Raw genomic sequence first — 24054 nt, 5'->3', positions numbered from 1 at the left:
ACCAGCGGGCGGCCTGCAGGTGTCCGGCCAGACTCAGCCCCTCACTGCTGGTCACCATTCCCTGGTGACCCCAATGATCCCAATGGATCCCAGTGACCCCAATGACCCCAAACCCAATTCCAGTGACCCCAATGACCCCAATCCCAATCCCAGTGACCCCAAACCCAATCCCAGTCACCCCAATCCCAATCCCAGTGCCCCCAGTGACCCCAATCCCAATCCCAGTGCCCCCAGTGCCCCAGACTGACCAGCGGGCGGCCTGCAGGTGTCCGGCCAGGCTCAGCCCCTCGTTGCAGAAGGCCCTGGCCCTGCTCAGCACCTCGCAGTGGCCCAGCAGCGTCACCAGGCGCCGGCAGCAGCCCAGAGCGTCCCCCAGCGCCTGCCACTTGTGCACCAGCGCCGGGCCTGCGGACAGCGCCGTACTGGGAGCACTGGGAGGGACTGGGAGCACTGGGAGGGACTGGGGACCTGGCACTGGGGGCATTGGGAGGGACTGGGAGCACTGGGAGGGACTGGGGACAGCGCCTGGCACTTGTGCACCAGCGCCGGGCCTGCAGACGGCACCGTACTGGGAGCACTGGGAGGGACTGGGAGCACTGGGAGGGACTGGGAGCACTGGGAGGGACTGGGAGGGACTGGGGACAGCGCCTGCCACTTGTACACCAGCACCGGGCCTGAGGACAGCGCCGTACTGGGAGCACTGGGAGGGACTGGGAGCACTGGGAGGGACTGGGAGGGAATGGGGACAGCGCCTGCCATTTGTGCACCAGCGCCGGGCCTGCGGACAGCGCCGTACTGGGAGCACTGGGAGGGACTGGGAGCACTGGGAGGGACTGGGAGGGACTGGGGACAGCGCCTGCCACTTGTGCACCAGCGCCGGGCCTGCGGACAGCGCCGTACTGGGAGCACTGGGAGGGACTGGGAGGGACTGGGAGGGACTGGGAGCACTGGGAGGGACTGGGGACCTGGCACTGGGGGCACTGGGAGGGACTGAGAGGGACTGGGGACCTGGCACTGGGAGCACTGGGGGGACTGGGAGCACTAGGAGGGACTGGGGACGTGGCACTGGGGGCACTGGGAGGGACTGGGGACAGCGGGGTACTGGGAGGGACTGGGGATGGGGAGGGGGGGATGGAGCAGGGAGGGGTCCTGGGGGGATGGAGCCATTCCCAGTGACCCCAGTCCCACCCCGGTGACCCCGATCCCACCCCAGTGACCCCCATCCCACCCCAGTGACCCCAGTCCCACCCCAGTGACCCCAGTGGCCCCGATCCCACCCCAGTGACCCCAATCCCACCCCAGTGACCCCAGTCCCACCCTGGTGACCCCGATCCCACCCCAGTGACCCCAGTCCCACCCCAATGATCCCGATCCCACCCCGGTGACCCCAGTCCCACCCTGCTGACCCCAGTCCCACCCCAATGACCCCCATCCCACCCCAGTGACCCCAGTCCCACCCCAATGATCCCGATCCCACCCCGGTGACCCCAGTCCCACCCCGGTGATCCCGATCCCACCCCAGTGACCCCAGTCCCACCCCGGTGACCCCAGTCCCACCCTGCTGACCCCAGTCCCACCCCAATGACCCCAATCCCACCCCAGTGACCCCAGTCCCACCCCAGTGGCCCCGATCCCACCCCGCTGACCCCAGTCCCACCCCGCTGACCCCAGTCCCACCCCGCTGACCCCAATCCCACCCCAGTGACCCCAGTCCCACCCCAATGATCCCGATCCCACCCCAATGACCCCAGTCCCACCCCAATGGCCCCAGTCCCACCCCGGTGACCCCAGTGACCCCGATCCCACCCCGGTGACCCCAGTCCCACCCCGCTGACCCCGATCCCACCCCGCTGGCCCCAGTCCCACCCCAATGGCCCCAGCCCCACCCCGGTGCCCCCGGTGCCCCCACTGACCGCCGTCGGGGCCGGGCTCCTCGGGCGGGCGGCCGCGGGCGCTGCCCAGGACGCGGCTGCCCAGCAGGGACACCAGGACGCTCCGCAGCAGCTTCTGCGCCTCCAGCAGGGCCACCTTGGGGCTGCTCCAGCCTGGAATGCCGCGGGATCAGCACGGAATTCCCGCCCGGAATTCCGACGGGGGGTCCCCAGCCCTTCCTCCTCTTCCTACAGAATTCCAGCCTGGAATTCCACTGGGGGGTCCCCTCCTCCTCCCCCAGAATTCCAGCCTGGAATTCCACTGCAGGATCCCTTTCCCATTTCCCCATTCCCGTTTCCCTGCCCTGTTCTCGTTTCCCCGTTCCCATTTCCCGTTCCCATGTTCCCGTTCCCATTCCCCTGCCCCATTCCCATTTCCCATTCCTGTTCCCATATTCCCGTTTCCCCATTCCCATATTCCCCGTTCCCGTTTCCCGTATTCCCGTTTCCCCATTTCCATTTCCCATTCCCATACTCCCGTTCCCATTCCCATTTCCCTGTTCCCATTCCCATATTCCTGTTTCCCACTCCCGTATTCCCGTTTCCCCATTTCCATTTCCCATTCCCATACTCCCGTTCCCATTCCCAAACTCCCGTTCCCATTCCCATATTCCTGTTTCCCACTCCCGTATTCCCGTTTCCCCATTTCCCGTTTCCCCATTTCCCAATTTCCATTCCCGTGTTCCTGTTTCCATATTCCCCATTCCCTTTCATGCATTCCCATTTCCTATTTCCCCATTCCCATTCCCATTCCCATTTCCCTGTTCCCATTCCCCCATTCCCATTTCCCCGTTCCCATTTCCCATTCCCATTCCCATTTCCCTGTTCCCATTCCCCCATTCCCATTTCCCCGTTCCCATTTCCCTGTTCCCATTCCCCCATTCCCATTTCCCCGTTCCCATTTCCCATTCCCCATTTCCCTGTTCCCATTCCCCGTTAACCGTTCCCATTTCCCATTCCCCCATTCCCATTTCCCATTTCCCCGTTCCTGTTCCCATTCCCCATTCCCCCGTTCCCATTTCCCCTGTTCCCATTCCCTGTTCCCTGTTCCCATTTCCCTGTTCCCCCGTTCCCATTCCCCCATTTCCCATATCCGCATTCCCATTCCCCCGTTCCCATTTTCCCCGTTCCCGTTCCCATTTCCCCGTTCCCATTTCCCCATTCCCATTTCCCATTTCCCCATTCCCATTCCCCATTCCCGTGTCCCTGTTTCCCATTCCCATTCCCCGTTCTCATTCACCGTTCCCATTTCCCATTCCCCATTCCCATTCCCCCGTTCCCATTTCCCCATTCCCATTTCCCATTCCCATTCCCCGTTCCCATTCCCCATTCCCGTGTCCCCATTTCCCCGTTCCCATTCCCCATTCCTATTTCCCCATTCCCATTTCCCATTTCCCCATTTCCCCATTTCCCCGTTCCCATTTCCCCATTCCCATTTCCCATTCCCATTCCCGTGTCCCCATTCCCCATTCCCCGTTCCCATTTCCCATTCCCCATTTCCCCGTTCCCATTCCCGTGTCCCCATTTCCCCATTCCCATTCCCCATTCCCATTCCCGTGTCCCCATTTCCCCATTCCCATTCCCCGTTCCCATTCCCCATTCCCGTGTCCCCATTTCCCCGTTCCCATTCCCATTCCCCATTCCCATTCCCCATTCCCTGTTCCCATTCCCATGTCCCCATTTCCCCGTTCCCATTCCCATTCCCCGTTCCCATTCCCCATTCCCCATTCCCGTGTCCCCATTTCCCCATTCCCATTTCCCGTTCCCATTCCCTGTTCCCGTGTCCCCATTTCCCCGTTCCCATTCCCATTCCCCATTCCCATTTCCCCGTTCCCATTCCCCATTCCCGTGTCCCCATTTCCCGTTCCCATTCCCATTCCCCCGTTCCCATTCCCCGTTCCCATTCCCCATTCCCGTGTCCCCATTTCCCCATTCCCATTCCCATTCCCCCGTTCCCATTCCCCGTTCCCATTCCCCGTTCCCATTCCCATTTCCCGTTCCCATTCCCATTTCCCCGTCCCCACCGTGCCGCCGGACGCGCTCCCGGAGCGGCGCCGCCAGCAGGGCCGGGGGCAGCTCCAGGACGGCGGCGGCCGCCTGCAGCGCCTGGGCCCGGGCCAGGAACCAGCCCCGCGTGGCCCGGCGGGCACGGGGCACCCGCAGCGCCTCCAGCAGCAGCGGCACGCCCTGCTCCGCCTGGGAAACGGGGGAAAAAATGGGGAAAATGGGAAAAAACGGGAAAAAGAACGGCGAAAATGGGATCTGGGGATCATAGGCAGTGATCGCATCCCAATCCCATCATCCCAGTCCTTTTATCCCATCCCAATCCCATCATCCCATCCCAATCCCCTTCCAGCAGCAGCGGCACGCCCTGCTCTGCCTGGAAAACGGGGGAAAACGGGGAAAAAAATGGGGAAAATGGGAAAAAACGGGAAAAAGAACGGCGAAAATGGGATTTGGGGATCATAGGGAGTGATCGCATCCCAATCCCATCCTAATCCCATCCGAATCCCCTTCCAGCAGCAGCGGCACGCCCTGCTCTGCCTGGAAACGGGGGAAAAAACAGGGAAATGGGAAAAAACACGGCGAAAATGGGAAAAAACGGGAAAAAGAATGGCGAAAATGGGATCTGGGGATCATAGGGAGTGATTGCATCCCAATCCCATCATCCCAGTCCTTTTATCCCATCCCAATCCTTATATCCCATCCCAATCCCCTTCCAGCAGCAGCGCCACGCCCTGCTCCGCCTGGCAAACGGGGGAAAACGGGGAAAAAAATTGGGAAAATGGGAAAAAACGGGGGGAAAAACGGCGAAAATGGGATCTGGGGATCATAGGCAATGATCGCATCCCAATCCCATCATCCCAGTCCTTTTATCCCATCCCAATCCCATCATCCCATCCCAATCCCCTTCCAGCAGCAGCGGCACGCCCTGCTCCGCCTGGAAAACAGGGGGAAAAACGGGGAAATGGGAAAAAACACGGCGAAAATGGGAAAAAACGGGAAAAAGAATGGCGAAAATGGGATTTGGGGATCATAGGGAGTGATTGCATCCCAATCCCATCATCCCAGTCCTTTTATCCCATCCCAATCCCATCATCCCATCCCAATCCCCTTCCAGCTGCAGTGGCACGCCCTGCTCCGCCTGGAAAACGGGGGAAAAACGGGGAAAATGGGAAAAAACACAGGGAAAATGGGAAAAAATGGCAAAAAATACGGGGAAAATGGGATTTGGGGTCATGGGGGTTGAGCCCATGCCAATTCCATCCCATCTCATCCCAATCCCAGTCCTTTTATCCCAATCCCAATCCCATTCCAGCAGCAGCGCCATGCCCTGCTCTGCCTGGAAACGGGGGAAAAAAATGGGGAAAATGGGAAAAAAACTGGGAAAAAATGGGGGAAAAGAAGAGGGAAAAACTGGGGGAAAAAAGAAGGCAGGGAAAAAACCCAGGAAAAAAAACAGGAAAAGAGCAGGGAAAAAGCAGGGGAAAAGCAGGGAAAAAACAAGAAAAAAGCAGGAAAAAAACAAGACAAAAGCAGGAAAAAAGCAGGAAAAAGGCAGGAAAAAAAGTAGGAAAAAACAGAGAAAAAGCAGGGAAAAACAGAGAAAAAAGCAGGAAAAAAAAAGGGGAAAAAAGCAACTGGGGGATAAAAAGCCTGGAAAAAAGCAGGATTAGGGATCCCAGGTGGCTCCCCTCCCCCCAAGCCCCCCAGCCCACCAATCCCGATTTTTTTTTTTGGGAAAATCCCGTTTTTTTGCCTTTTTCTGGAGGCAGCAGAGCTGGCTGCGCAGCAGGAGCCGCGAGTGGTGCAGGAGCAGCCGGGAATCCTCGGAGCCTTCGGCCTCATCCGGGCAGGATTCCAGCTCCTCCAGGAAAATCTGGGAATTCCGGCCGGGATCAGGGATTGGCAGCACCCCCAGAGACACCCCGGGGGGGTTTTCCCAGGATTTTCCCAGGATTTCTGGAGGTCCCAGGACTTGTGAAGGACATTCCCGGATTTTTCCCAGGATTTGGGAAGCACATTCCCAGATTTTTCCCAGGATTTGGGAAGCACATTCCCGGATTTCCCAGAATTTGGGAAGGATATTCCCAGGATTTGGGAAGCACATTCCCAGATAATTTCCCAGGGTTTGGGAAGTGCATTCCCAGATAATTTCCCAGGATTTGGGAAGGACATTCCCAGGATTTGGGAAGCACATTCCCGGATAATTTCCCAGAATTTGGGAAATTTGGGAATGCTGGCAGTACCTGGGCGGGGCCGGGGCAGCACAGCTCCAGCAGGATCCGGCACAGGGAATTCACCATTCCCAGATAATTTCCCAGTATTTGGGAAGCGAATTCCCAGAATTCCCAGATTTTGGGAATTCCAGCCGTACCTGGGCGGGGCCGGGGCAGCGCAGCTCCAGCAGGATCCGGTACAGGGAATTCACCATTCCCAGATAATTTCTCAGGATTTGGGAAGGACAATCCCAGAATTCCCAGAATTCCCAGATTTTGGGAATTCCAGCCGTACCTGGGCGGGGCCGGGGCAGCGCAGCTCCAGCAGGATCCGGCAGATCCGGCACAGGGAATTCGCCGTTGCCGCCGGATCGCCGAGGCGCCGGCACAGCGAGCGCAGCAGCAGGAAACTCTCCAGGGCCTGCAGGGGCTGGGAACGGGAAAATCCTTGGAAAAAGCCCAAAAGAATTCCAGGGAATCCCGGGAATCCCAGGAAAACGCTCCCTTGCTCTTCCTCAGCCTGAATTCTCTCTTCCTTCCTCCTCCTCCGCATCCCAAATTCCTCCTTTCTCCTCCTCATCCCAAATTTCTGTTTCCTTCTCCTCATCCCAAATTCCTCCTTCCTCCTAATCCCAAATTCCCTCTCTCCTTCCTCATCCCAAAACTCTCCTCCCTCCTCATCCCAAATTTCCTCTCTCCTTCCTCATCCCAAATCCTTTCTCCTCCTCCCTCCTCCTCATCCCAAATCTTTCTTCCTCCTAATCCCGAATTTCCTCCTCTTCATCCCAAATTCCCTCTCTTCCTCCTCATCCCAAATTCCTTCCTCCTCCTCATCCCAAATCTTTCTTCCTCCTAATCCCGAATTTCCTCTTCTTCATCCCAAATTCCCTCTCTTCCTCCTCATCCCAAATTCCTTCCTCCTCCTCATCCCAAATTCCCTCTCTTCCTCCTCATCCCAAATTCCTTCCTCCTCCTCATCCCAAATTCCCTCTCTTCCTCCTCATCCCAAATTCCTTCCTCCTCCTCTTCATCCCAAATTCCCTCCCTCTTCTTCCTCATCCCAAATTCCTTGTTCCTCCTCCTCATCCCAAATTTTTCCCTCTTCCTCCTCATCCCAAGCTCCTTTCCTCCTCTTCATCCCAAAACTCTCTCTTCTTCCTCTTCATCCTCCCAAACTTTTCCCCCTCTTCCTCCTCATCCCAAATTCCCTCCCTTTACCTCTTCGTCATCCCAAGTTTTTCCCTCTTCATCCTCATTCCAAAATTTTTCCCTCTTCCTCCTCATCCCAAGCTCCTTTCCTCCTCTTCATCCCAAAACTCTCTCCTCTTCCTCTTCATCCTCCCAACCTTTTCCCCTCCTCCTCATCCCAAACTCTCTCCCTCCCCCTCCTCCCCATCCCCCAGCCCCAGGAATTTCGGGAATTCCAGGAATTTCGGGATCACCTTGTCCTGGAGGCAGTAGAGCTCGGCCAGGAGCTGCAGGGAGCTCAGGGTTTGCTCGAGACTCCGAACCTCGGGAATTCCGGGATTTTCCAGCAGCTTTTTCCACAGGGAAAAGGCTTCATCCAAGGGTTTGGACAGAACTGGGGACACACGGGTCAGGCAGGGATGGGGATTCCCAAAAAAAAGCTGATCCCAAAGTGGGATCATCCTGGAGAAGTCGGTCCCAACCTCCCAGGATCCCAAAAAATCCCTTCCCAATCCAACAGGATCCCAAAAATCCCTTCCCAACCTTCCAGGATCCCAAAAATCCCTTCCCAACCTTCCAGGATCCCAAAAAACCTCTTCCCGATCTGCAGGATCCCAAAAAAATGCTTCCCAATCCAACAGGATCCCAAAAAAGCTCTTCCCAATTTAACAGCATCCCAAAAACCCCTTCCCAAACTTCCAGAATCCCACAAAATCCCTTCCCACCCCTCCAGGGTCTTCATCCATCCCAGAAAACCTCGTCATCCATCCCAAAAATCTCTTCCCACCCCTCCAGGGCCTCCATCCATCCCAGACCATCCCGAAATTCCGGGCTCACCGCGCTCGGAGCCGAGGGTGCAGCGGATCCCGAAATCCCGCGGCTCCGGCCGCTCTCCCTCGGGATCCGGATCCCGATCCCAGCCCGGCTCCGGAGCCCGGCCCCGCTGCTCCCGAGCCACGCTCTGCCACGGGAAATCCTGGGAATGCCCCAAATCCCAAAAAATCCCACCCGGGTAATGCCCCAAATCCCAAAAAATCCCACCCGGGTAATGCCCCAAATCCCAAAAAATCCCACCCGGGGAATGCCCCAAGTCCCAAAAAATCCCACCCGGGGAAAGGCAGGAATCCCAAAAATCCTGGGAAAATTGCACCCAGGGAAAGGCAGGAATCCCAAAAATCCTGGAAAAATCACACCTGGGGAAAGGCAGGAATCCCAAAAATCCTGGGAAAATTGCACCCAGGGAAAGGCAGGAATCCCAAAAATCCTGGAAAAATCACACCTGGGGAATGCCCCAAGTCCCAAAAAATCCCACCCGGGGAAAGGCAGGAATCCCAAAAATCCTGGGAAAATTGCACCCAGGGAAAGGCAGGAATCCCAAAAATCCTGGAAAAATCACACCTGGGGAACGCCCCAAATCCCAAAAAATCCGAGGAAAATTGCACCCAGGGAATGCCCCAAATCCCAAAAAATTTCCACCCAGGGAACGTCAGGAATGCCCCAAATCCCAAAAATCCTGGGAAAATCACCCCCAGGAAAGGTTTAGGACATAAAGGGAACTTTGGTATTTTCCCAAATTCCCCAAATCCCAGGAAAATTGCCAGAAAATTCCCGGAAAACCCCCGGCACCTTTTCCATCAGGGCCTCGAGGGTGCAGATGTGCAGCCAGAGCAGGGCCTGGGCGCGCTCGTCCAGGAGCCGATCCCGGATTTGGGAATTGCAGCTTTGGGAATTCTGGGCCAGCGCCTCCAGCAGCCTCAGCGCCTCCTGCACCGCGTCCAGGGCGGAGCTGCGGGGACAGGGATCCCCAAAATCCCGGGAATTCACCCCAAAATCACGGGAACAGAGCTCGGAATGGCAGGAGTGGGATGGGGGATTTGGGATAAAGGGAATGGGATTGGGATCAGCACTGGGATCAGGATTGATGAGGGATTGGGATCAGGATCAGGGCTGGGATCAGGACAGGATGGAGGAATGGGATCAGGATTGGGATCAGGATCAGGACTGGGATAGAGAATTGGGATCAGGATCAGGTCTGGGATGGAGGATCAGGATCAAGGTTGGGATCAGGATCAGGATTGGGATAGAGAATTGGGATCAGGATCAGGACTGGGATGGAGGATCAGGATCAAGGGTGGGATCAGGATCAGGACTGGGATCAGGATCTGGGATCAGGACTGGGATGGAGAATTGGGATCAGGACTGGGATGGAGAATTGGGATCAGGATTGGGATCACCAGGACTAAAATCAGGATTGGGATCAGGATCAGGACTGGGATGGAAGACTGAGATCAGGATCAGGGCTGGAATCAGGATTAAAATCAGGATTGGGATCAGGATCAGGGTTGGGATGAAAGATCAGGATCAGGGTTGGGATCGGGATCAGGATCAGGGTCGTGATCAGGATCAGGATCAGGATCAGCACCCACCAGTCGGTGTGGCCGCTGAAGCTCTGGCTGCACAGGAGCTGGGCTGGGATCAGGATCAGGGTTGGGATCAGGATCAGGGTGGGATCAGGATCAGGATTGGGATGAAGGATCAGGTTCAGGATCAGGATCAGGATCAGGATCAGGATCAGGATCAGGATCAGGATCAGCACCCACCAGTTGGTGTGGCCGCTGAAGCTCTGGCTGCACAGGAGCTGGGCTGGGATCAGGGTTGGGATGAAGGATCGGGATCAGGGTTGGGATCGGGATCAGGGTTGTGATCAGGATCAGGATTGGGATGAAGGATCAGGATCAGGATCAGGATCAGGATCAGGATCAGGATCAGGAGCAGCACCCACCAGTCGGTGTGGCCGCTGAAGCTCTGGCTGCACAGGAGCTGGGCTGGGATCAGGATCAGGGTTGGGATGAAGGATCGGGATCAGGGTTGGGATCGGGATCGGGGTTGTGATCAGGATCAGGATCAGGATCAGGGTTGTGATCAGGATCAGGATCAGGATCAGGATCAGGATCAGGAGCAGCACCCACCAGTCGGTGTGGCCGCTGAAGCTCTGGCTGCACAGGAGCTGCCCCAGCTCCAGCAGCGCCGCCGCCCTGGGCAGGCTCCGGCCGGGGTCCGGCATTCCCGGGGGGTCGCGGCCGCCCCCCGGATCCCGGAATCCCGGCGGATCCCAGGCTCCCTCGGGGTCCCAGAGGCCCAGCAGGTCACAGAGGACGTTGTAGCGCTCCGGCCCCGTGGGGCCTCGCAGGGATTTGTAGGCCTGGAGCTCGGCCAGCAGCAGGAGCAGCACGGTGTCCCCGGACAGGGCTCGGGAATGGGATCGGGATTGGGACTCCAGGGCGTCCCGCAGGGTCCTGGGGAACGGCGGGATTTGGGTGGGGTTACGGCCTGGGAGGGAGCTCCGACCCCATCCCACCCTCCCTGGCCTCGGGAGGATCCTGAGTCCCCCTCCCAATCCCATCCCATTCCCTCCATCCCATTCCAATCCCATTCCCCCATCCCAGCCCATCCCAATCCCACACCATTCCAATCCCATTCCAGCCTCGGGAGGATCCTGAGTCCCGCTCCCAATCCCATCCCATTCCCTCCATCCCATTCCAATCCCATTCCCCCATCCCAGCCCATCCCAATCCCAGCCCATCCCATCCCCTCCACCCTAATCCTCTCCTCCAAATCCCCAATCCTCATTCCCCCATCCCAAACCCCAAATTCCCATTCCCCATCCCAAATCCCCATTCCCCAATCCTCCCATCTAAGATCCCCATTTTCTGATGCCAAATCCCCATTCCCAAACCCCAAACCCCCAATCCCCCAGCCCCAATCCCAAACTCCAAACCCCCAATCCCCCACCCCAAACCCCCATCCCAAATCCTTATTCCCAAACCCCAAATCCGCATTCCCTGATCCCAAATCCCAATCCCAAACCCCCTCACCGCAGCCGCAGCTCCTCCGCTCCCTCTTTGGCCGCCTCCATCTTGATCCTGGCCCAGAGCGCCACCGGCTCGGCCACCAGGGAGCCGGGGATGGGCTGGGAATGGTGGGAGAGTGTCCCCAAATCCTTGGGAATTGTCCCCAGTCCCCAGAAACGTGTCCCCGCTCCCCAGGAATGTGTCCCTGGGAATTGTCCCCAATACCAGGAACGTGTCCCCAGTTCCCAGGAACGTGTCCCTGGGAACTGTCCCCAAACCCCAGGAATTGTCCCCAGGAACATGTCACAGGGAATTATCCCCAATCCCAGGGAATTGTCCCCAGTCCCAGGGAATTGTCCCCACCCCCAGGAACATGTCCCCAGTCCCCAGGGAAGTGTCCCCAATCCCCAGGAATGTGTCCCTGGGAATTGTCCCCACTCCCAGGAAGTGTCCCCAATGCCAGGAATTGTCCCCACCCCAGGGAATTGTCCCCAATGCCAGGAATTGTCCCCACTCCCAGGGAATTGTCCCCAATCCCACGAATTGTCCCCACCCCAGGGAAGTGTCCCCAATCCCCAGGAATGTGTCCCCAATCCCAGGGAATGTGTCCCCACACCTCAGGAACGTGTCCCTGGGAATTGTCCCAATCCCAGGAATTGTCCCCACTCCCAGGGAAGTGTCCCCAATCCCAGGAATTGTCCCCAGTCCCAGGGAAGTGTCCCCAGTCCCAGGGAACATGTCCCCAGCCCTCAGGAATGTGTCCCTGGGAATTGTCGCCACCCCAGGGAAGTGTCCCCAATCCCAGGAATTGCCCCAATCCCAGGAATTGCCCCAATCCCAGGAATTGCCCCAATCCCAGGAAGTGTCGCCACCCCAGGGAAGTGTCGCCACCCCAGGGAAGTGTCCCCAATCCCAGGGAAGTGTCCCCAATCCCAGGAATTGCCCCAATCCCAGGAAGTGTCCCCCACCTGGCCGTGTGTCCCCAGGGCCAGCAGCCACTGGGCCACGGCGTCCAGGGCGCGCTCGGGCCGGCCGCGGCAGCGCCAGGCCTCCACCTGCAGCCGGAAGCACCTGTGGAGCTGGGGGGGACGGAACGTCGGGAATCCGGAGCCTCGGGGGTCCCCGGGATCCCAGATCCCCAGGGATCCTGGCATTCCCAGTGATCCCAGTGTGCCCAGTGATCCCAGTATCCCCAGGGATCCCAGTACCCCCAGGGATCCCAGTACCCCCAGTGTGCCCAGGGATCCTGGCATTCCCAGTGATCCCAGTATGCCCAGTGATCCCAGTATCCTCAGGGATCCCAGTACCCCCAGTATCCCCAGGGATCCTGGCATTCCCAGTGATCCCAGTATGCCCAGTGATCCCAGTATCCTCAGGGATCCCAGTACCCCCAGTATGCCCAGGGATCCTGGCATTCCCAGTGATCCCAGTATGCCCAGTGATCCCAGTATCCTCAGGGATCCCAGTACCCCCAGTATGCCCAGGGATCCTGGCATTCCCAGTGATCCCAGTATGCCCAGTGATCCCAGTATCCTCAGGGATCCCAGTACCCCCAGTATCCCCAGGGATCCCGGATCCCCAGAGATCCCAGTGTGCCCAGGGATCCTGGCATTCCCAGTGATCCCAGTATGTCCAGTGATCCCAGTATCCTCAGGGATCCCAGTACCCCCAGTATGCCCAATGATCCCAGTACTCCCAGTGTGCTCAGGGATCCTGGCATTCCCAGTGATCCCAGTATGCCCAGTGATCCCAGTATCCTCAGGGATCCCAGTACCCCCAGTGTGCCCAGGGATCCTGGCATTCCCAGGGATCCCAGTATGCCCAGTGATCCCAGTATCCTCAGGGATCCCAGTACCCCCAGTATGCCCAATGATCCCAGTACTCCCAGTGTGCTCAGGGATCCTGGCATTCCCAGTGATCCCAGTATGCCCAGTGAGCCCAGTATGCCCAGGGATCCTGGGATCCCAGTATCCCCAGTACTCCCAGTGATCCCAGCATGCCCAGGGATCCCAATGTGCCCAGGGATCCCAGTAGCCCATACCAATACCCCCAGTAGCCCATCCCAGTACCCCCAGTAGCCCACCCCAGTAGCCCCAGTATCCCCCCCAGTACCCCATCCCAGTACCCCCAATATCCCCAGTGCCCCCTGTACCCCATCCCAGTACTCCCAGTACCCCATCTCAGTACCCCCAATATCCCCAGTGCCCCCTGTACCCTATCCCAGTACTCCCAGTGCTCCCAGTACCCACAGTAGCCCATCCCAGTATTCCTAGTGCCCATCCCAGTACTCCCAGTGCCCATCCCGGTACTCCCAGTGCTCCCAGTACCCACAGTAGCCCATCCCAGTGCCTCCAGTGCCCATCCCAATATCCACAGTGCCCATCCCAGTACCCCCAGTAACCCATCCCAGTACTCCCAGTGCCCATCCCAGTACTCCCAGTAACCCATCCCAGTACTCCCAGTGCCCATCCCAGTACTCCCAGTGCCCATCCCAGTACTCCCATTGCTCCCAGTACCCACAGTAGCCCATCCCAGTATTCCCAGTGCCCATCCCAGTGCCCCCGGTGCCCATCCCAATATCCACAGTGCCCATCCCAGTATCCCCAGTGCCCATCCCAGTGCCCCCAGTGCCCATCCCAGTATCCCCAGTGCCCCGTACCCGCTCCGGGCTGACCCCGGCCCAGCCGTAGCCGTGTCCGGCCAGCACCGCCCGGCACAGGGGCTCGCACACGGCTCCGGCCGCTTCCGGAACCTTCCGGGCCTGCAGGGCCTGGCCCAGGCGCAGCGCGGCCGCAGCTGCGTCCGGAGGGACAGAGTGACCACGGGGACAGCGAGGGGACACCGAGTGACCAACGCCCCCGGACACAGAGTGACCACGGGGACAGCAAGGGGACACCGAGTGACCACCACCACCCCCGGACACAGAGTGACCACGGGGACAGCGAGGGGACACAGAGTGACTACCACCACCCCCGGACACAGAGTGACCACGGGGACAGCGAGGGGACACAGAGTGACCACCACCACCCCCGGACACAGAGTGACCACGGGGACAGCGAGGGGACACAGAGTGACTACCACCACCCCCGGACACAGAGTGACCATGGGGACAGTGAGGGGACACAGAGTGACCACCCCCGGACACAGAGTGACCACGGGGACAGCGAGGGGACAGTGAGTGACCAACCCCGGACACAGAGTGACCACGGGGACAGCGAGGGGACACAGAGTGACCACCACCACCCCCGGACACAGAGTGACCATGGGGACAGTGAGGGGACACAGAGTGACCAACCCCGGACACAGAGTGACCACGGGGACAGCGAGGGGACACCGAGTGACCAACCCCGGACACAGAGTGACCACCACCACCCCCGGACACAGAGTGACCACGGGGACAGCGAGGGGACACCGAGTGACCAACCCCGGACACAGAGTGACCACCACCACCCCCGGACACAGAGTGACCACGGGGACAGCGAGGGGACACCGAGTGACCAACCCCGGACACAGAGTGACCACCACCACCCCCGGACACAGAGTGACCATGGGGACAGCGAGGGGGCACCGAGTGACCACCACCACCCCCGGACACAGAGTGACCACGGGGACAGCGAGGGGGCACCGAGTGACCACCACCACCCCCGGACACAGAGTGACCACGGAGACAGTGAGGGGACACTGAGTGACCCCTGGGGACACCGCAGTGACCACCCCCCAGACACAGAGTGACCCCCTGGACTTGAGAACCGTGGTGGCACTGACCACTGGGGACAGGGGGATGGGGACAGGGGGTGGCACTGACCACTGGGGACACAGGGATGGGGACAGGGGGTGGCACTGACCACATGGGACACAGGGATGGGGACAGGGGGTGGCACTGACCACTGAGGACGGGGACAGGGGGTGGCACTGACCACTGGGGACAGGGGGACGGGGACAGGGGGTGGCACTGACCACTGAGGACGGGGACAGGGGGTGGCACTGACCACTGGGGACAGGGGGTGGCACTGACCACTGGGGACGCGGGGACGGGGACAGGGGGTGGCACTGACCACTGGGGACAGGGGGACGGGGACAGGGGGTGGCACTGACCACTGAGGACGGGGACAAGGGGTGGCACTGACCACTGGGGACAGGGGGATGGAGACAGGGGGTGGCACTGACCACTGAGGACGGGGACAGGGGGTTGCACTGACCACTGGGGACAGGGGGACGGGGACAGGGGGTGGCACTGACCGGTGACATCGAGGAACTTGCCCCTCTCGGCCTCGGGCAGCCCCTCCAGCCCCTCCAGCATCCAGGTGACGCTCTGGACACAGCTGGAGGTCACCTGGGCCAGCTCCGGCCACTCCGAGGCCTGTGGGGACACCGAGGGTCAGCCGGGACCCCAGAGCCCCGGGGGACATGGCAGGACCCCCCAGCCCCCAAATTCTGACCCCACATCCCAGGGAAGAAACTTCCAGAACCCCCAAAAGAAGGCTCCATCCCCAATTTCCAGCCCCACATCCCATGGAAAAGGCTCCCAGAGTGGATCCACCCCAAAATTCCAGCCCCACACCCCCCGGGAGAAGCGCCATCCCAAAATTCCAGCCCCCAGGGATGCAGATCCATGCCTGGCAGCGCTGGAAGATTTCATGGATGGCGTTGGAGAAGAGCTGGAGGCCCTGGAACAGCAGCTGCGTCACCAGCACCTGATCCTGGATGGAGTCTGCAGGGACCTGGGAAAAACGGGGTTTGGGAATGCTGGGAATGGGGAAAATGGGATTTGGGAATGGGGGAAATGGGGAAAATGGGATTTGGGAATGCTGAGAATGGGAAAAATGGCATAAATGGCATTTGGGAATGGGGAAATGGGATTTGGGGTCCAGGAAAGGGGAAAAAGCAGGATGTAGGGATTCAGGAACTCCAGGAGCTGCTTCTGGGATGAAGAAAAATGGGATTTGGGACTCCCCAAACTCCAGGAGCTGCTGCTGGGATGGAGAAAAGTGGGATTTGGGGTGGAGGGAAGGGGAAAAGTGGGATTTGGTGTTCAGGAACTCTGTGAGCTGCTGCCAGGATGGAGAAAAGTGGGATTTGGGACTCCCCAAACTCCAGGAGCTGCTGGGAGCAGCACGGAGCGACCCAGAGGAGGAATTCCAGGGAATCCCAACCTTCCTCCTCTTCCTCCTCCTCCTCACCTGGGCCAGCAGCCGCCGCAGCGCCCGGGCGTGGCCCTGGCAGAAGCCACAAATCCCGGGAATCTCCTGGCGGCCGAGGGGCAGCTCCCGGCTCCGGCCCAGCACCTCCCCGAGCTGCGCCAGCACCAGCTGGGAACATTCCAGCAGCGCCCACAGGATCCTTCCGGAACATTCCCGAAATTCCAGCGCCGCCGCCGCCCGCCGCAGGGCCGGCCCCACGGCCGCCAGGCCGGCCGCGCCTTTGGTCAGCGCCCGGCTCAGCTGGATCCCGGCGGCCAGCAGCTCCAGAGGGGCTTCCAGGGCATTCCCAGTTCTCAGAGGATTCCCAGTTCCCAAAGAATTCCCAGCTCTCAGAGGATTCCCAGCTCCCAAGGAATTTTCAGCTTCCAGAGGATTTCCATCTCCCAGGGAATTCCCAGCTCTCAGAGTATTCCGATCTCCCAGGGAATTCCCAGCTCTCAGAGCATTCCCAGCTTCCAGAGGATTTCCATCTCCCAGGGAATTCCCACCTCCTAGAGAACTTTTAGCTCCCGGAGAATTCCCGGCTCTCAGAGGATTCCCAGCTTCCAGAACATTCCCATCTCCCAGAGTACTCCCACCTCCCAAGGAACTCTGATCTCCCAGACAATTCCCATCTCCCGTGGAATTCCCATCTCCCATGGAATTCCCAACTCCCAGGAAAGTTCTGGCTTCCTCCAGAGCCTCCAGGGCCTGGCGGTGCCGCCGGGCCTGGCAGAGGAGGCGGCAGCGCTGCAGGGAGAGCTCCAGGAAGCACAGGGAAAGCCGGAGATCCGGGGGATGATCCGGGGGATGATCCCGAGCCTCATCCCGCAGGGAATGCCGGAGATCCGGGGGATGATCCGGGGGATGATCCCGAGCCTCATCCCGCAGGGAATGCCGGAGATCCGGGGGATGATCCGGGGGATGATCCCGAGCCTCATCCCGCAGGGAATGCCGGAGATCCGGGGGATGATCCGGGGGATGATCCCGAGCCTCATCCCGCAGGGAATGCCGGAGATCCGGGGGATGATCCCGAGCCTCATCCCGCAGAGCATCCAGCAGGAATTCCTGCAGCTGCCTGAGGGACAGGGAAAATTTAACCCAGTGAAAATGTCATTTAACACAGTGAAAACTGCATTGGACAGAGCGAAAACTTTAACAGAGTGAAAATCTAGATTGAAAATTTAACAGAGTGGAAATTTAACACAGAGAAATTTTCACGGAACAGAGTGAAAATTGGACAGTGAAAATTTAACAGAGGGAAAATGTAAGAGTGAAAATTGGACACAGTGAGAATTTCATTGGACAGAGTGAAAAAGGAAAAGAGTGAAAATTTAACAGTTTTTCATTGAATTTTGAATTTTTTTGAGGTGAAATTTGAATTTTTTGGAGGTGAATTTTTTGGAGGTGAATTAACCAAATTTTCCCTGCTCACCTGGCCAGGAAGAATCCCTAAAGAGGGTGGATTTTTGAATTTTTTGGTGATGAATTTTTTTGAGCCGAATTTTTGAATTTTTTGGAGATGAATTTTGATATTTTTAGAGTTGAATTTTTTAATTTTTTGGGGGTGAATTTTTGAATTTGTTGGGGGTGAATTTTTGAATTTTTTTGGAGATGAATTTTGAATTTTTTGGGGGTGAATTTTTGGAGATGAATTTTTGAATTTTTTGGGGGTGAATTTTTGAATTTTTTTGAGCCAAATTTTCGAATTTTTTGGAGATGAATTTTGAATTTTTTGGGGGTGAATTTTTGAATTTTTTTTGAGCCAAATTTTTGAATTTTTTTGGAGATGAATTTTTCATTTTTTTGTGGTAAATTTTTGAATTTTTTGGAGGTGAATTTTTCATTTTGGAGATGAATTTTCAATTTTTTAGAGGTGGATTTTTGAATTTTTTTGGAGGTGGATTTATGAATTTTCTGGGGATGAATTTTGAATTTTTTTGTGGTAAATTTTTGAATTTTTTGAAGGCGAATTTTTCAATTTTTTGGAGATGAATTTTCAATATTTTGGAGATGAATTTTCAATTTTTTGGTGATGAATTTTTGAATTTTTTGAAGGTGAATTTTTGGAGGTGAATTTTTCAATTTTTTTGAGGCGAATTTTTTAATTTTTTGTCAATAAATTCACTGAATTTCCCCTCTCACCTGGCCAGGAAGATCGGGCACGCCGCCCGCTGACTCCGGTAGAGCGCGGCGGCCGTGGCCGCGTGCCGGGCGGTGTCCGAGGTGAGGAACGGCGGCCGGAACGATTCCGGCGTTGGCCATTCCCGATCCCGGCCTTCCAACAGCACCAGGAACCGCAGCGCTCTCATCCTGGCCGCCAGCACCGCCCTGCCTTCCTCCCGCGGCCGTTCCGGGCCGGCCAAATTCGGCGCAGCCCTCCACAGCACCCCGAAAGCGCCGCGGGCCACGGCGGCCCAATCGCCGTCGCGGCGGCCGCGCCGCAGCCGCGCCCGCAGCAGCTCGGCCGCGCCCCAGGCGTGGCGGCCCGCCCAGGGCGCGGCGTTCCGCAGCACGTGGAATAAAATCTTCTCCAGGTAGAGCTGCGGAGGGTCGGGCAGCAGCGCCAGGTACCCTTGGGCGGCCTCCTGGGCCAGGGCCAGCAGCCGGGCGCCCTGGGCCGGCGAGCCGCCGGGCCGGGCCAGCTCGGCCGTGCAGGCGCGGAGGGCGCGGTCGCAGGCGGCCAGGCGGCGGGAGCGGGGCGGGGAGGGGTTCCGGAGGCTTTCCTGGGGGAAAAAGAGGGAATTCGGGGTTATTTCCTGGGAAAAGAGGGGTTTGGGATCAGAGCTGGGATCCTCGGAGTGAATTTCCTGGGGAAAAAGGGATTTGGGATCAGGATAAAACCCTTCAGGGTTTATTTCCTTGGAAAAGAGGGATTTGGGATCAGAGCAGGGATCCTCAGAGTGAATTTCCTGGGAAAAGAGGGGTTTGGGATCAGAGCAGGGATCCTCAAAGTGAATTTCCTTCAAAAAGAGGGATTTGGAATGAGGATAAAACCCTTCAGGGGTAATTTCCCAGGAAAAGAGGGATTTGAGATCAGAGTAGGGATCCTCAGAGTGAATTTCCTGGGAAAAGAGGGGTTTGGGATCAGAGCTGGCATCCTCAGAGTGAATTTCCTGGGGAAAAAGGGATTTGGGATCAGAGATGGGATCCTCGGAGTGAATTTCCTGGGGAAAAAGGGATTTAGGATCACTGCAGAAACCGTCAGGGGCCATTCGCTAGGAAAAGAGGGATTTGGGATCAGAGCAGGGATCCTCAGAGTGAATTTCCTTCAAAAAGAGGGATTTGGGATCAGGATAAAACCCTTCAGGGGTAATTTCCCAGGAAAAGAGGGATTTGGGATCAGAGATGGGATCCTCAGAGTGAATTTCCTGGGGAAAAAGGGATTTGGGATCACTGCAGAAACTGTCAGGGATCATTCGCTAGGAAAAGAGGGATTTGGGATCAGGATAAAACCCTTCAGGGGTTATTTCCTTGGAAAAGAGGAATTTGGGATCAGAGCTGGCATCCTCAGAGTGAATTTCCCGAGAAAAGAGGGGTTTGGGATCAGAGCTGGGATCCTCAGAGTGAATTTTCTTTGAAAAGACTGATTTGGAATCGGGGCCGAGACCACCAGGGGTCATTTCCTTCAAAAAGAGGGATTTGGGATCACTGCAGGGATCCTCACGGGGTATTTCCGGGGAAAAGAGGGATTTGGGATCAGGATAGGGACCCTCAAGGGTTATTTCCTGGGAAAAAAAGGGATTTGGGATCAGAGCTAAAACCTTCAGGGGTTATTTCCTTGGGAAAGGGAAAACTGGGATCAGAGCTAAGAGCCTCAGGGGTCCCACAGTGGGATCCCGAGGTTTTCCTGAGGAAAAGCGGGATCAGAGCCCCGGATCCCGAGGTTTTCCTGAGGAAAAGCGGGATCAGCCCCTCCTGGCTCACCTGGATCTTCTCCAGGCGCTCCTCGATGCCGGCCCAGCCATCCGTGTCTCCGTCCTGTCCAGCATTCCCGTCTTTTCCATTATTCCCGTCTTTTCCATCTTGTCCATCTTTCCCGGCCATCCCGGGGGCTTCTTGTGTGTGATGTGGGGCTGGGGGTGCAAGGAGAGGTGTGGGACCCCCAGAACCCCCAAATCCAGAGCCCCAAATCCCCCAGACCCCCAAATCCACAGAACCCCAAAATCCCCCAGACCCCCAAATCCAGACCCCCCAAATCCCCCAAAACCAGACCCCCAAATCCAGAGCCCCAAATCCCCCAAATCCAGAGCCCCAAATCCCCCAAATCCAGAGCTCCCAAATCCCCCAGAATCCCAAAATCCACAGAACCCCCAAAACCCCTCAGACGCCCCAAACCAGACCCCCAAATCCCCCAGAGCCGCAAATCCAGAGCCCCCAAATCTCCCAGACCCCCCAAAACCAGACCCCCAAATCCAGAGCCCCCAGACCCCCCATCCCCACTTCCTGACGCCCCCAGCCCCATTTCCAGCCCCACTGAGGGTCCCCAGCCCCACCCCTCGCCCCCCATAGACCCCCAGCCCCCCCTTCCCTCACCCCACAGCCCTCCTGCCTCTCCCCGTCCTCACCGACCCTTCCCGGCTCCCTGAGGGGGTCTCGGCACCCCAAATTGCCCCAAAATTGGCCAAATTTGCCCCAAATTCCCCCCAGTCCGCCCCCCAACCCTCACGCTGCGCCGCTGCTCCGCCAGAGGGGGGAGCCTCCCGCGCGCGCGTTCAAACCGCGGCTGCAGCCAATCAGCGCGCGGCACCGCCCCGGCGCCCAATCAGCGCGCGGCACCCTCACGCAGCGTCCAATCAGTGTGCGGCACCCTCACGAAGCGCCCAATCAGCGTGCGGCACCTCCCCGCCGCGGGACCTCACGGGAGTTGTAGTCCGCGCTGGGGCATGCGCGGTTCTGGGCAATGGTGGGCGGGGTCAGCGCGGTGGGGCGTGGTCTGGGGGGAAGGCGGGGGTTTGGGGTGGTGACGTCACGCGGTGTCACACGGTGTCCCCTCAGTGTCACACGGTGTCACACGGTGTCACAGAGTGTCCCATAATGTCCCTCAGGGTCCCCGTGTCCCCTCGGGGGTGGCACCGTGTCCCTCAGTGTCCCTCTGTCCCCTCCATGTCCCCGTGTCCCTCTGTCCTTGTGTCCGTCTGTCTGTCTGTCCCCTCTCTGTCCCTCTCTGTCCCTCTGTGTCCCTCTGTCCCCTCTCTGTCCCTCTGTCCCTCTGTCCCCCCTGTCCCTCTGTCCCCCTGTCCCCTCTCTGTCCCTCTGTCCCTCTGTCCCTCTGTCCCTCTGTCCCTCTGTCCCCCTGCCCCCGTGCGCTGCAGTTCCCGCCGCTGCCGCCAGGCGGAGCTTTTGGGGCGCCCCCAAGAACAGAGGCCGGAATTGAGCGGATAAAATTTAAATAAACTGAAATAAATGAAAGTGTAAATCAATTAAATGAAAATGTAAATCAATTAAAATAAACGAAAATGTAAATAAATTAAATGAAAATGTAAGTAAATTAAAATAAATGAAAATGTAAACAATTAAAAATGTAAATAAATTAAAATAAATAAAAATGTAAATAAATTAAAATTATTCCTCTCGACTGAAGCGCCTCCAGGAACATTCCAGACAGGCAATGTTTAATTTAATTTAATTTAGGATCCATTCTCACCCTAATATCTCCCATTTAGTTCAATTTAATTTAATTTAATTTAACCTAATTTGATTTAATGTAATTTAATTAATCTAGGATCCATTCCCACCCCAATACCCCCCATTTAATTTAATTTAACCTAATTTGATTTAATGTAATTTAATTAATCTAGGATCCATTCCCACCCCAATACCCCCCATTTAATTTAATTTAACCTAATTTGATTTAATGTAATTTAATTAATCTAGGATCCATTCCCACCCCAATATCTCCCATTTATTTTAATTTAACTAAATTTAATTTAGGATCCATTCCCACCCCAAAATCTCAAAGGTTCCTTCCCAGGAGATCTCCAAGGTCCCTTCCAACCATTCCAGATTTGAGACTCAAACCAGGACACCTCCAAGGTTCCTTCCAAGGAGACCTCCAAGATCCCTTCCTTGGAGACCCCCAAGGTTCCTTCCAAGGAGACCTCCAAGGTCCCTTCCCAGGAGACCCCCAAGGTCCCTTCCCAGGAGACCCCCAAGGTCCCTTCCCAGGAGACCCCCAAGGTCCCTTCCCAGGACACCTCCAAGGTTCCTTCCCAGGAGATCTCCAAGGTCCCTTCCAACCATTCCAGGTTTGAGACTCAAACCAGGACACCTCCAAGGTCCCTTCCCAGGAGATCTCCAAGATCCCTTCCCAGGACACCTCCAAGGTTCCTTCCTGGGAGACCTCCACAGTCCCTTCCAACCCTTCCACCGCCCCAGGTGCCCTCAGTGGAGGTCAGCTCCTGCTCCTGGCGCCGTGGCCGCGCTCGCTCTGCTCCGCGCCACCATCCCGACCGTTCCACCCGTCTGGGCCTTCTCGAACTTGGATGAGTTGGAAACCCACCCAAAACCTCGCTGGGTCCTCTCGAACTTGGAATTTGGAAACCCACCCAAAACCTCGCTGGGCCTTCTCAAACTTGGACGAGTTGGAAACCCACCCAAGACCTCGCTGGGCCTTCTCGAATTTGGGCGAGTTGGAAACCCACCCAAGACCTCACTGGGCCTTCTCCAACTTGGAATTTGGAAACCCACCCAAGACCTCGCTGGGTCTTCTTGAACTTGGAATTTGGAAACCCACCCAAAACCTCTCTGGGTCTTCTCAAATTTGGGCGAGTTGGAAACCCACCCAAGACCTCGCTGGGCCTTCTCCAACTTGGAATTTGGAAACCCACCCAAGACCTCGCTGGGCCTTCTCCAACTTGGAGTTGGAAACCCACCCAAGACCTGCTCCGCTGTTGGCCGGGGGAGCGGGCCCGGCACATTCGCGGGGTCCAACGCCGGCGGCTGAGACGAGGGGGTTTGGGATGGATTTTGGAGTTACAGATGTGCTCTGGAGGTCACAGAGCCTCCATGAGGAGGATTCTGAAAATCGTTAAAAATCTCCCCTCCTAATGACAAAATTTGGGAAGATTTCTGAAATTAAAGCCATGGAGAGCCTCCACCAGGAGGATTCTCCGAATTTCTGAAGATTCACCCCATCTTAATGACAAAATTTGGGAAGATTTCTGAAATTAAAGCTCTGTTCTGGAGGCCAGAGATCCTCCATGAGGAGGATGCTTCAAATCTTTAAAATTCTCCCCTCCTAATGACAAAATTTGGGAAGATTTCTGAAATTAAAGCCATGGAGAGCCTCCAGCAGGAGGATTCTTCAAATCCTTAAAGATTCTCCCTTCTTAATGACAAAATTTGGGAAGATTTCTGAAATTAAAGCCATGGAGAACCTCCAGCAAGAGGATTCTGAAAATTCTCCCCTGCTAATGACAAAATTTGGGGACATTTCTGGAGTTAAAGTCCAGCTCTGGAGGCCGGAATTGGGATTGGGGATTGGAATTGGGATTGGAATTGGGATTGGAATTGGGATTTGGGAGTGGAATTGGGATTGGGGTTGGAGGTGGGATTGGGAATTGGTTTTGGGGTGCGGGGTCAGGCTGGGGGGCACAGGGATTTTGGGGTGCAAGGTGGGAGGGGACAGGGTCGGGGGTTTTGGGGTGCGGGGTGCAGGGGATGGGAGCACAGGGATGCGGAG

At 57.1% G+C, this 24054-nt stretch overlaps 1 protein-coding gene across 1 annotated transcript in view; it reads right to left on the bottom strand.

Annotated features, from left to right (window-relative positions):
• The window catches only part of ESPL1 (extra spindle pole bodies like 1, separase), a 40832-nt gene extending 20415 nt beyond the window's left edge, over positions 1-20417 (bottom strand). Inside the window, exons 1-18 of the mRNA XM_077788585.1 lie at positions 20298-20417; positions 18516-19096; positions 16371-17448; positions 15807-15911; positions 15430-15550; positions 13850-13986; positions 12151-12269; positions 11215-11295; positions 10309-10635; positions 8966-9125; positions 8155-8300; positions 7594-7801; positions 6447-6581; positions 5714-5811; positions 4863-4872; positions 3956-4127; positions 1914-2045; positions 249-405 (exon numbers count right to left, since the gene is read on the bottom strand). Of these exons, the coding sequence (XP_077644711.1) occupies positions 249-405; positions 1914-2045; positions 3956-4127; positions 4863-4872; positions 5714-5811; positions 6447-6581; positions 7594-7801; positions 8155-8300; positions 8966-9125; positions 10309-10635; positions 11215-11295; positions 12151-12269; positions 13850-13986; positions 15430-15550; positions 15807-15911; positions 16371-17448; positions 18516-19096; positions 20298-20417 (3887 nt within the window). The remainder of the gene's footprint in view (positions 1-248; positions 406-1913; positions 2046-3955; positions 4128-4862; positions 4873-5713; positions 5812-6446; positions 6582-7593; positions 7802-8154; positions 8301-8965; positions 9126-10308; positions 10636-11214; positions 11296-12150; positions 12270-13849; positions 13987-15429; positions 15551-15806; positions 15912-16370; positions 17449-18515; positions 19097-20297) is intronic.
• Positions 20418-24054: the final 3637 nt, after the last annotated feature.

Source organism: Lonchura striata, chromosome 27 (genome assembly GCF_046129695.1).
Source record: "Lonchura striata isolate bLonStr1 chromosome 27, bLonStr1.mat, whole genome shotgun sequence".
Lineage (NCBI taxonomy): Eukaryota > Metazoa > Chordata > Aves > Passeriformes > Estrildidae > Lonchura > Lonchura striata.
Note: the sequence above shows the minus strand (reverse complement) of the source record. Positions and strands in the feature narration are given on the sequence as shown.